The 13,062-nt window shown below is 39.1% G+C and overlaps 1 protein-coding gene and 1 pseudogene across 1 annotated transcript; both read left to right on the top strand.

Annotated features, from left to right (window-relative positions):
* Positions 1–7,391, top strand: part of LOC129379586 (protein unc-13 homolog B-like) — a 36,863-nt pseudogene extending 29,472 nt beyond the window's left edge.
* A 610-nt stretch (positions 7,392–8,001) lies between these two features.
* On the top strand, positions 8,002–8,847 carry LOC129379567 (protein unc-13 homolog B-like). The gene has a single exon (XM_055060394.1). It carries the CDS (start codon positions 8,018–8,020, stop codon positions 8,339–8,341), a length of 324 nt encoding a protein of 107 aa, XP_054916369.1. The 5' UTR covers positions 8,002–8,017; the 3' UTR covers positions 8,342–8,847.
* Positions 8,848–13,062: the final 4,215 nt, after the last annotated feature.

The raw sequence follows: 13,062 nt of genomic DNA, 5'->3' as shown, positions 1-13,062 counted from the left end.
CCATCCATCCATCCATCCATCCATCCATCCATCCATCCATCCATCATCCATCCATCCATCCATCCATCCATCCATCCATCCATCCATCCATCCATCCATCTCATTGTAGATTTTAATATTTTCTTGCCAGCCTCCTTATTGCCTGTAGTTCAGTTCTTCAAGGTCAGAGTCCAAACTATAGAATAAAGTTTTGAAAATATGACCTATTCTTCAGTAAGTCCAAGAATATTGTTGACTGGAAAGTAACACAAACATTTGATGATTTCTTAAACATTGGGGGTTTCTGTAAAAAAGAAACGACTTCCTTCTGCATGGATATAAACTATACAATTAAACAGTTCATAACAAATGGAAATATTATGTAAATAAAATTGTTCTCTCAAATCAACAAAAAAACATTGTTGACTGGAAACAGAAGGCTTGTATGAATAACATATTTTCCTCCCTGTCTCCTCAGACTGAGTGTCTGTAACCTCTCAAAGAGAAGCTGTGAAGCTCTGTCCTTTTATAGAACAATTTGATTCTTGTTCAAATAGTTTTTGTCAGTTGCTGCTCAGTTTTCCATCTCTGTATCCAACAGTTAAACATGTAAAGATGAAACTAGATTTGCTCTGCTTTGATTCAAGCTGCTGTTTTCCCTTAAACCAGCTCTGATGCTGATCCTCAAACTGAGCCTGATGCTGATCTTCAGCCCAGCCTTGATTCTCAGGCTTCATTGGACTCTTTCTGTTAAAACTGACATGGATTCATTTAGTTCATAGAGGAATTTAATATTTCTCTTGCCAGCCTCCTTGTTGCCTGTAGTTCAGTCCTTCAAGGCTGGAGACCCAAATATAGACTGAACCAGATCACAACAAAAGGAAACATGATTATATATAAAACAGTCCATTAAATCAGTAAAGAGGAACATTGTTGACTGGAAAAAAGACATTTTAATAAATTATTTAATAGTATATTTCCTCCCTGTCTCCTCAGACTGAGTGGCTGTAACCTCTCAGAGAGAAGCTGTGAAGCTCTGTCCTCAGTTCTCAGCTCCCAGTCCTCCAGTCTCAGAGAACTGGACCTGAGTAACAACAACCTGCAGGATTCAGGAGTGAAGCTTCTCTCTGCTGGACTGAAGAGTCCAAACTGCAACCTGGAAACTCTCAGGTAACTCTGGGCCATCCATCCGTCCGTCCGTCCATCCGTCCATCCATCCATCCATTCATACATCAGTTCAGACCTTGGTTTCTACCTCAATGTTCTCATTTCCTCATCATGTGATGAATTGTGTGTCTGCAGCTTATCAGGCTGTTTGGTCTCAGAGGAAGGCTGTGCTTCTCTGGCCTCAGCTCTGACCTCCAACCCCTCCCATCTGAAAGAGTTGGACCTGAGCTACAATCATCCAGGAGACTCAGGAGTGAAGCTGCTGTCGGCTGGACTGAAGGATCCACACTGGAGACTGGAAGCTCTCAGATATGGAGGAACCTGCTGCTGGAGCAGAGAAGGTCTGATATAGGACTAAAAGATGTCTTTAGTCACATTGCTAGAAAAACTAGTTTGAAGTTAACTCTAGTTTGCTAATTAAATATTTAGTTTGACACTATAACATTTATAACAGATTTTAACTCAAAAAGTTAAATTAAGCCAACTTCAGCAGTTGGTGTGTATTTTCATAAAATATATGAAAAAGTGAAGCTAACTATTCACAAGGCATAGAGAAATTTTAGAATTTTAGTAGATCAATTTATTTGGTAGTTTGACCTCTACCAGGAAGTAAATTGTGTCAAACATCTCCTTGTGGAGATGTATGAAAATAATAATAAAATATATTATATGAATATATTTATATTATTATTATTATAATATATAAATGGAGTCAGGACAGAAAAGCAATTCCTTTTTTTCCAGAAGGAAGGAGGAATTGCAGTGATTGAGGAAAAGTTGAACGAGAGCTCAGGAATTTGTTCAGATCCAAAGTTCTGATAAATTTACTGAGAAAGATAAAAAGTCAAGCCATTACTGCAGCTGCTGGATTCAGGATGCTTCTTCTTCTTCTTCTTGGGCTCATTGTAAATGTGTGCAGCGCCACCTGGTGGTGCTGGTTGGTAGAGGAAGTGCTGAAAGGTTGGAGGTGTTTGTCAGAGGTGTGTGATGATGGAAGCCTCTCCCTGGTTTGTGAGTCTGAGCTCAGAGATCAAATCTTTGATTCTTGTTGAATCTTTGTTGAATGTGATGCAGCTTCTCCTTTTGAATGTTTGTATTTCTGGATATTACAGTGAGGCCACAGCAGGTTTTCAGCAGCAGGGCTGTTTAGTGTTTCATTCCTTCATCTGTGTGTGGGAGTGTGGATGGATCAGGTATCCAGGTGTTGATCAGAGTTTAGATTGATTGTATTTTAATGCTGATTATTAAATCAGGTGGAGCTTCCAGAAATGTTTCCTTAGTTTCCTGATGTCCTTTTAGGCTTCAGTGAGTTTCTTCAGGTTGTTACTGAGGGATTTCCTTTCTCCTCTCTGTTGGAGCTTTTCCTGTGTTTGGAGAAATGAGTTGTGCTGCAGCAGCACCAACTGTCCTTCCTACATCCACTGCAGTTTGCAATCCAGATGTTGGACTGTTCCTGTCTCAGTGGAGGACAATGTGTGTCTGAGAGACATGTAATGTCCATGTTTGCTGCTGAAAGAGACTGATGGTCTGACCCCCCTCCTCCTTTCAGGGTGGAGCCTGCTGGAGGCCGATTCTTGACTCCAGGTCTGAGGAAATGTAAGTGTGTTTTTCATCTGATTCATGACAACAAAGCAGCTCACATTCAACCATCTTCAAACTGTCACATCACTCATTCAGGAGTCAAAGTGTCAATAAATGATCAATAACTGCAGCTGGATTGTGTTTGTTCTCCATCAGATTCCTGTCAACTCACCATCGACACAAACACAGTGAGCAGAAAACTCAAACTGTCTGAAGACAACAGGAAGGTGACATTTGTGGAGGAGTTTCAGTCATATCCTGATCATCCAGACAGATTTGATGATCTTCCTCAGCTTCTGTGTAGAACTGGTCTGACTGGTCGCTGTTACTGGAGGTTGAGTGGAGAGGAGATGTTGATATATCAGTGAGTTACAGAAGAATCAAGAGGAAAGGAGACAGTGAAGACTGTTTGTTTGGATGTAATGATCATTCCTGGAGTCTGAGTTGCTCTGATATTGATGGTTACTGTGTCTGGCACAATGACATAAAAACTCATCTCTCCTCCTCCTGTGACTCTCACAGAGTAGCAGTGTATGTGGACTGTCCTGCTGGCATTCTGTCCTTCTACAGAGTCTCCTCTGACTCACTGATCCTCCTCCACACCTTCAACACCACATTCATTGAACCTCTGATTCCTGGATTTGGGGTCTGGTGGTTCAGTTCTGGTTCCTCTTCAGTGTTTCTGAGCTGATTTGAGTCTAAAGAGTCTAAAGTTTTTCCTCCTGTCAGAGAAACTCTCTCACTGTTCAACAGATAGTTCAGTCTCTACAATCTATTTCTTGGTGAAACGATTCTGATTGAGTCCTTGGAAACTTTTTCTTCTCCAGTCTTTTAAAGATGGAAGCTGGGTTTATTCCAGGATTATTCCAGGATTATTCCAGGATTCTCATGTTTTTCAGTTTGTTTTCTTGTCATAGCTTCACTCTATCAGAGATGCTGGTATACTGGTGGTGAAGCAGCAGGCAGAAAACCCAGGATATAGTTAAATGATGGTTTTAATAGTAAAAATAGTCCAAGTGGAAACACAAAAACAGGCAGCATGGCTGAGCTGAAGCCAGGGCTCAACGCCGGTAGCAACTGTTCATCCTGGTGGACAGAAGAACAGGCTTGACAAAATGACGTGAAGAACGATGAGGACCCGATGAGGAACAAAGGACAACCGTGGGATTAAATACACAGATGGTAATCACAGAAACGAGAAACACCTGGGAACAATCAAGGGAAACAGGACAACGCAGAGACTGGAAGCATCACAGAAAAATAAGGACCGCTCATTTTGAAGGCTGCCTACGTTCAATAACATGAAAAAACTGCATGTTTTATATGAATTCGATTAGTATTTAATACTCTTTACACAAAGTGAAAGTACAAATGTAATGTGTTTTTTTCTAAATTCCTTCATTTTATGAAAAGATGGTTAGCTCTCTTTATACAGGAGAAAACTATTTTTAAGAGAGTTGCCACTGATCAGTTAATCGTTATTGATTCTAAGACCAATCATCTTTAGATTAATTCAATCAATCTGTAAAAATGTTGAATAAATTAGTGGTTTTCACTGGCTATACCCAGTAATTATTCATTAAATATAACAAATTCTAAAAACACCAGTCTCTTAATGTTATTCCTTTAAAAATAAGTTTTGTTTCTAAATGATCAAATTAAAATATGTTACTTGTTGATTTTATAAGGATATTTTGTAAAATTGTAACAGTTTCAAATTTCACAATAAAATAAAAAAAAAATAATAAACAAATAATTAATTAATTAATAATATCACAATTTCTCCAACATACTGAAGCTTGATGTTCAGTTGGTCCAAATCTAAAGCTGGTCTGCAGAGATGACTTCAGGGTTTGTTTGTTTCTGCTCACCTGGAGCACCAGCTGGGTGGAGTCAGTCTGAGTTCCTCCATCATCTAAAGAGAACATTGAAGATCCTCCTGGAAAAATGGAGCTTTGGAAAGAAATCAGCAGGAAGTGAAAGAAAAAAGGATCTTCATCACTTGTGAAGTGGACGACATCAGAGTTGGATTCAGTGGAGTCACATGAAGAACAGAAAACTGAGGCTAGAATAATAAACATCATGCTAAATATCAGCTGCAGCTAATCTGTCAGAAGAAGCTTCAGGTTGAATCTAAAGGAGGCTGAAGATCTCAAAGTGGATGAGAGGAAACCTGATGAGCTCTACAGTCCACTAGATCCAGATCAGAACCCTGGAGAACATCTACGCTGGAAGCAGAACCACAAGCTAGAAAATATCCAGGTTTCTATCCAACCTGAACACAGGAAGTCCTTTCTTCTTCTGCTGCAGCTGAGAAGGTCCTGCTGCAGAACTGGAGCCACACAGTTCCTCCACAGCAGAACAGAGGAGGTTCTGGAGGAGACCAGGGTCCACATCTGGACTCAGAGTTCTCCTGAGCTTCAGCAGAGCTGCTGGCTTTGGTTCTGATCCGCCTCTGTTCTGGTGTCTGATCTCCAGAGAGGATCTGAACCAACCCATCAGAACTCAGTGGAGGTGGTGGAGGATGAGGATGGGCGCGGCGAGGAGGTGGAGGAAGAGCGCCGTGATCCATCTCTCTGCTGTGGAGACCTGAGGGAATCTGACAGAGAAACAGCAGCCTTGAAATTACAACAGCACTATTATTTAATAGTGTTGTTGTAACACTATTGCTGTTATTACAATATCAATGACGATAACGTTTCTCCAACATTGATTATTTCACCTAAATCAAGATATTTTTGCAATGTTATAAGGGAAATAATAACCAGACTAAAATCTCATTTTATATCAATAATTTTGAACAGATTATTTCACGATAATCTGTTCGTCCCTTAAATTAAATAATCTGCCAACTACTTTTTTTTATCAATATTAAGGAATTATCGACTTAAAACAAGCTTCTACTTCTGATAAGTTACTATTAAGTTACTTTTGTCTTATTTAAAATGTGCTGAGATATTTTAAAATTCAAATTCAAACATACTTTATTGATCCCAAAAGAAAAGTTAAATGTTGTAATTCACATTAGTCAAGTTTGCACTAGAAACTAGAGCAAAATACTTGGTAAGAGTTTATGGTTTTGCAGTGTAATTTGCATTTTCTTTTATACATTATTATAAAAATCTCCTCAAAATTTGAATCACAGCTGGATGGAAACATGGCTGCCATTTTGAAATGGATCAACTCGTAATTGTGTCAGATGAGATGTAAACATTTTGACAGACGTGACCAAACACAAAAAATATTTTTATCCATTATGTTTTAAAATGATGAATGTGGCATATTCAGTTTAATTATTAGTCAACAAACTGAACATCATCCAATCACATATAGAGTAGATAAATAACTCACTTTATGTATAAACATGAGTTGTATCGATGCTTTTTTTCCATCTCCATCAAACTTTACTAATATGATACTTAAAATTGAAACAAGGCTTCTGAAAACTAAAAGAATCATTCATTTTTCTGTTTTTCCTGAAGGGAGCACAGATCCTTTCTGCTGCTAAAGAACTGGGACACCTTTCCAAACTGAAGGTATCAGGTTGCCTTTGAGTTTGCTTTCTCCTGTGAATTGGTCTAGTCAAAGTCTTGGTTTGGGTTGTTTAGGATCACATGGCAGGAGACGCTAAAAGCCTGACGCCCAGGCAGTGTGCCGTCATGGATGTGGCTCTGGATACCATCAAGGTGAGAGCGAAACGTTGACCTCTGGTCAAACAGAAAAGTACAATTCATTCACATTTTAAGAGTCTTTTAGTTGATTAACTAAAAGTCTGATTAACTCCACTTTAAGTTAATCATTCAGGTTGTAGAACGCTGATTCCTCTCGTTTTGTTTCCTACGCAGCAATACTTTCATGCGGGCGGGAACGGCTTGAAGAAGACTTTCCTGGAGAAGAGCGCTGAGCTTTCGTCGCTCCGCCACGCTCTGTCTCTACACCCAGACCACCGACACGCTCATCAAAACCTTCGTGACCACGCAGCATTCACAGGGTAGATCCAAAACGCCTCAAAGGAGATTAAATGGGAGAGTTTCAGATTCCTCGCTGCTTTTATCTCCTGGATTTGGTTGTTTAAGTTGCTGTCTTGTTTTTATCTCCTGCTGCCTCTGTGCCAGTGCACAATGGGAAGGGTATTAGGTTAACCCCTAATGAGAAAATCCAGCCCAGCAGGGGTAGGTCTCCATGAAATCATCATCAGCCCAACTTCCCTTCATCGTTTCTCTCTTCTGTTTTGTGAAACCTGCGTTTCTGTCGCGTGACTCTATAAAACGTGGTTTTCTTTGCCTGCATTGGACCAAATGTTGTTTGTGTTAAACCAGGCTCAGCTGTGGACAAACCCATCGGAGAGGTTTCCCTGCAGATTGAGCTGTACACTCATCCCAAGAGCGGAGAGCGGAAAGTTACTCTCAAAGGTCCGTTTGGGCTCATTTTGAACCAATAAAATCAAAGCTGGAGCATTTTAGTGTCATTTCTGTTTAAATGTTTGTGTCATTGATGCAGTGATTGCAGCCAGTGATTTGAAGTGGCAGACGTCTGGGATGTTCAGACCCTTCGTGGAAGTCACGATGATCGGGCCGCACCTCAGCGACAAGAAGCGCCGATTTCAGACCAAATCCAAGAACAACAGCTGGTCTCCCAAATACAGCGAGACCTTTCACTTGTAAGTTCAAAACCAAACGTCGTGACACATTTAGGATTTGAAGCTCTTTTAATTCTGACTTCATAAACTGTTGGTTACAAAACAAAGTCCTTGTGAAATTACTGGACAATGTCAGCTAATGCGCTAACAGCAAAGCTAATTGTTCATTTAGTGTTTCTGCTAAACATTTAGTGAAGTTCCTCAAATTTAACTTTTCCAAATAAAATCTGGATTTATTTTAAGAAATTAATTGTGTGGCAATAGTTTTAAAAGTTATTTAAAAAAGCTAAAATTAGCTCTACTATTAGCACATTAGCAGCTTAATGGAAGTGTCCCTTCTACTGCAGATGTCAAACTTTATTCAACTGAAAGTCTAGAAAACAGCAAAAGTACATTAGTGCTTTAGAATTTAACTTGAAAACTGATTTAGGGGAATCAAAATGTGTTGCACAACAAATTTGCTCAGCTATTAGCACATTAGCAGATTAGCAATAGTTTAGTCTACCACTGCAGATGTGGACCTCAAATCAAAGTAAAATGTTTTGATTTAAAATGGAAAATTACATCAGCGAAAGCTAGGTGTACGAATGTTTTTAAAGTTTCAGAAAAAGCACAAAATCAGAATTAGCTCTGCAATTAGCGCCCTAGCCCATGTGCTCCCACTCCTGTGTTCTGCTCTCGCTCTGCAGCGTTCTGGGTGTTCAGGACGGGTTCGAGTGCTACGAGGTTCAAGCCTGCGTCAAGGACTACTGCTTCGGCCGCGCCGACCGGGTGGTGGGCCTGGCCGTGGTGCAGCTGAGGGACATCATGGAGAGGGGCAACTGCGCCTGCTGGTGCCCCCTGGGGCAGCGCATCTCCATGGACGACACGGGCCTGACCGCCATGCGGATCCTCTCCCAGCGCTCCAACGACGACGTCGCCAAGGAGTTCGTCCGGCTCAAGTCCGAGACCCGATCAGCAGAGGAGGGAAGATGAGGCTCTGCTTGATGCAGTGGCACTGCTTTGACCTCTGACCTGTCTTGGCTGCTGTGTAAAACCTCACCAGCTTCCAGTGTTCTTCAACTTCACATTTTTTTAAGTCTCGTCCGCCTCTACTGAGGAGACAGAACCCATCCAGAACCTGTCAAAGGGCCGAATAAGAACCCACCCGCCCCGAGTGTTCTTGTGCAATAAATCCAACCCACCCCTCCCAAAGTGTGGCCAAGTGGTTCAAGCCTTACACTCTGCAAGCTGTGAATGTGTGTTCATGTAAAAGGAAAGAAATCCCTGTTTTTAATGAACACAAGTCAAATATTTCACTTCACTTAGCAAAGAAAAACTACAAATCACAATTTGTTTTCTAACAGTTTGAGCAGGAAAATGCCTTGTCATGCAGAAACGATGCTAATCCTCGTTTTCACATGAAAAATGTTTGAATTTAACTCATCGCTTCATTTCATCCTCTATTGGGAGTAATTTTTATTTCTCTGTTTTCTGCATGTCATGGCCATTTTATTTATTTTTGTATATTTATTTCCCTTTTAAAGATTTGATCTGATTTCTGCTCCATTTTTTGACATTTTTGAGTTTTTGGGGTTTTTTACAAACTGAGTTGCACAGCAGGACTTGAGTTGGAATAATTACAAGTTTACATTTCTCTCCTTTTTTTTTATTCTGCTCTTCATACGAGTGGCCTTAATTATAAAAATGATGTTTATTTTTTGTTTATTTTTAATCTCTTGTAATCGTTATAATTTGCATTGTGTTTCTCCAGACTGATGTCAAACTGGTGAATGTCCTTAACATTTTGTATTTTTCATTTTAGTGATTTTATGTAAGCTGTAATCTGTCATGCTGAGTATCAATCCCATGTTTTTTTATTTACCATTTCTTTGTATTTTCTGTAGACAGCGATTTATTTTGAACTCTTTTTGTTTCAGCAGCTTTTTAATGGATGAAATTAAACTACAGATCCAGCCTCTTACCTTCCCTCAGTAATTCAATGTTTCTGTTGATGGGAGCAAATATTTCCTTGTGCCAAGTTAAGTTTTCACTTTAGGTTTTTTTAATTATTGCACATTTTTGTAACTTTTGACCATAAAATCACTGCATTTATCTGGAGTTTTCATTGGACTGTCACGTCTCTTTAAACCTGTCTCACTGTGTATGATTTCCACTCAATATTTTGTATAAAGTATTTAAGACTTGTATGGAAATGTTTTATTTCTTACTACTGACTAAAAACGTAATTTTCACAGTGAAATCAGTGTATTTTTACTGGGCAAATTTATAATAGATCTTATTTCACTTTGTGAGGAAAAAGGCGCAAATTCAAACTGGAAGTCTCTTCTAACCCCACCTGCATCATCCAACCGTTGCTTCCTGTTCATCACCATTGATTAATCAACGCTGGTCCAAGACGCGTCACGTCCAATCACTGTCCAAGTCCCAGCTGATAAATAGCACCGTCCATGGCGTCTTCTGCTGTCCAGCAGAGCTCAACCCTCCTCCACCCCTTCACCTCCACTCGCTCGGCTCTCCGGCTGCATCCTTTCTTCACCTCCATCACCAATGTCTGGTCTCGGGGGATGACGTTCCTTTCAGCATATGGAATGCTCATCCAAGCTCATCGCAAAGATTGTGATGATCGATGTCCTCAGCCGGGGCCCAAGCGCCAAAGACTTAAATTTTGTATGTCAATAAACTCTTCTAATGGTTTCCATTTTCTCCGTCTAAAACTCTCCAGATTGAATTAATGTTCAGATGAAATCAACTCAGATTTTTCCATTGTGAACTAACCATAAAAGTTCATCTGAATATGTGTGAAGTGCACAAGTCTAGTCCAAGTTCAGGGAGCAAAAACAATCTTTAATACATCTGCAGACAGAGGGAAAATATACTCTGCATTAGGCGAAAATCTAAATCTGCTCTAACGAACTCAGATTTACATAGTTGCTTTATTCACCTCTCAGCTAACAGAGGAGAAGATTAAGTTCCCAGACGACCCGCCTGGGAAACTTCAGCAGACGCATCTTGTTCAGTTAGTTTGTACACCCTCTGCAGCTGCACCGAAAAACATCTTGACTATGATACAATTACATTTATGTGATACATAAAAGAAGACTGTATGATGCAAATAAAACATTTTCTCTTTAAAGAAAAATCTACTTCACATATGTTGGAATGTCATTGTTCCAGAAATGGTGAATTTCATATGTGCATCTTTTTTTTCCATCAGTTTATTTCCACCCCACTTTTTATTAAAATGTAATACTGTCTTCTGGAAAAAGCCATCTTGTTCAAGAATGAATTTTTGTGGCAGATATTCACCATGATTGATTACTCCATAATGTGGCAATAGTTACCTTTTTATTGGTTTTGTGTAACCATGCAATTTATTATCTTACAGAATAAAATTTGTTCAATTAGCTAACTGAAAAGTGAGTTTAAAACTTCTTTTAGTGTTGTAGTTCAGTCTCCATCCAGCAGAGCGTCCCACTGGTCATTCTGAGGAGCCATTGATACGAGTTTGCAGTGGTATCTCTGAAGAGGAATGAGGTCAAAACTATCAATATGGTCCAGTTTGGGGTCTCCATTCTCCATTTTGTTTGGAAAATAGAGTTAATCAATTTACTGGATTGAACTGGAGATAGATAAAACAAGGAGTGGAGTTTTCTAATTTGCATTTTTGTGCCATAAAAGGATTGGAAATCAAACGTGCAAAGACTTTGACTGGAAAGTAAAAACCAGATTTAATAGAACACACTGTGTCAAATAAAGTGTTACTCCTTTGAAAACGTTCATTTTCAGGATTCCAACCACAGATGGATGTTGGAGGAATGTGTTGAATGGTCGGTCATCACACACGTCTTCTGGTTCTGACCACAAATAAAGACTTTCTGGGAGGAAATGAAACAGGAGACTGAGGACATTCTGAGGACAGATCTACCCATGGAGCCTCTTCTGTTTCTGCTGGACATAAACACCAAGGATTTACTCACTAAACATCAATGTTACATATTGTTGCACCTTCTGCTGCTGGTAGCAAGAAAGACAATTAGACTAAACTGGATTAAACCCAGTTCACCAACTGTTGCTGAATGGAGGAAAAACTGAAACATGACAACATGATGGAGCGTCTGACTGAACAACTAGACATGAAAAAGATCATTAAATATGTAGTTTTGAGATAAAAAATACTTACAAAAACAAATCTTTAGTTTTGAAAATAAATATTCAGTTAGAAAAATTGTTTAAATATCTGACATTTATGAATTTATGAATATCATGGTAAAAAAATATCACAGAAAAATCAACATGGTTTTTCTCTATGACTTGCTAAATGAACAAAAACATTATTAATTTTTTTTTTCATCAATCATCTCTACAGTCATAGTCAAAAGTAGGCAGATCATCTTTATTTCCTGATCTGCAGCTGCAGTTTTGATGTAATGTGATCTCTGTAGCTGGAATCTTCCTGATACTGGAAAAGAGCAAAAGTCAACATTCCAGGTCCATTGTTCCTGAACCAGAAGCTGCTCTGAGATCAGTTTTATTGTGTTGCACTGAAATCTGAAAATATGAGTTTGTTTCAAAATCCAAATGATGTCAACAGGTAAACTTTCCTCTGACTCTGTTTGGAATATTATCTTAGTTCATTTACTTTTATTTGAATGGTTATGTTTCATATTATTCTGTGTGTTTTCTTTCCCTTTATTGTATATTCTAAACTGTCTTTTAGGGTTTTCTCTTGAAGGTTGGAAATGTCTCACACATTTCTGTATTAACAAGTGATCTTTGTCTGTATCCTGAGAGTGGTCATCATTGTGTCCCAATGATGGGACATCAACAAAAGACTTCCAGAACATCCTGTAGGATAGAGTATTGGTCAATTTTTGCATGTCTGAGTGAGAAAGCCAACCTCTTTGTGTATTCACATGATAATAAAAGGCAGTTGGGGACTGAGAACCCATGGAGTTGATCTCAGACAGCGTTTGGCAGCGATTCTCCGCGTTGAGCTCTTCTCCCCTTTTCTACGAAAAAGTAATTTGTGTCCTTGGTTGATTCTTGCAGGTTGGGGAACTAAATAAACCCAACAGACTCCCAGTCAGTCTGACAAGTCAGACCAGTTTGGGCTCATTTCTCCTCTTTACACTTTCAGATCAAACACACCTGTTCAGGTCTGTCTGGTTTTACTGTGGTTCTGTTGGGTTTAGAAGCAACAGAATCACAGTAAAGAGGTTCACTCTTTACTAGGGTAAAGAGTTAATCTTCATCAACTCTTTGGATCTTCTTAAATCGTAAGTTTGATCATTTGCCTACTTGAACTTTCTCTTCAGAAACAGATTGTTTCTGCTCTCTGATGTTTGGGGAACAGGTTCACTTCTGTTTTCACCTCAAAATATTATCTCTCTGCTACTTGAAGGCTAATCTACAGGATTATTAGATTAATTGGTGAACTGGAATCAAACAACATGATGAACAGCTGATGTTTCCTGTTTTCTTCTCTGAAGAAACTGCTTCATGTTTTTGTTTCCTGGCATCAAGCTCTGGTCCAGCATTAAAATCAAAGCCAAGAGTTGTTTGTTTCTTCCTTTCAAGATAAAATATTATTACAAAATCTTATTATTGAAATGTGTTTACTTCTGTCTGATTATTAAAAAGTAAATATTTGATGCAGCAGTGAATCACTGTAGAGTGTAATTGTGCAATACAAT

Source organism: Poeciliopsis prolifica, unplaced genomic scaffold (genome assembly GCF_027474105.1).
Source record: "Poeciliopsis prolifica strain line A6 unplaced genomic scaffold, Auburn_PproV2 SCAFFOLD059, whole genome shotgun sequence".
Lineage (NCBI taxonomy): Eukaryota > Metazoa > Chordata > Actinopteri > Cyprinodontiformes > Poeciliidae > Poeciliopsis > Poeciliopsis prolifica.
Note: the sequence above shows the minus strand (reverse complement) of the source record. Positions and strands in the feature narration are given on the sequence as shown.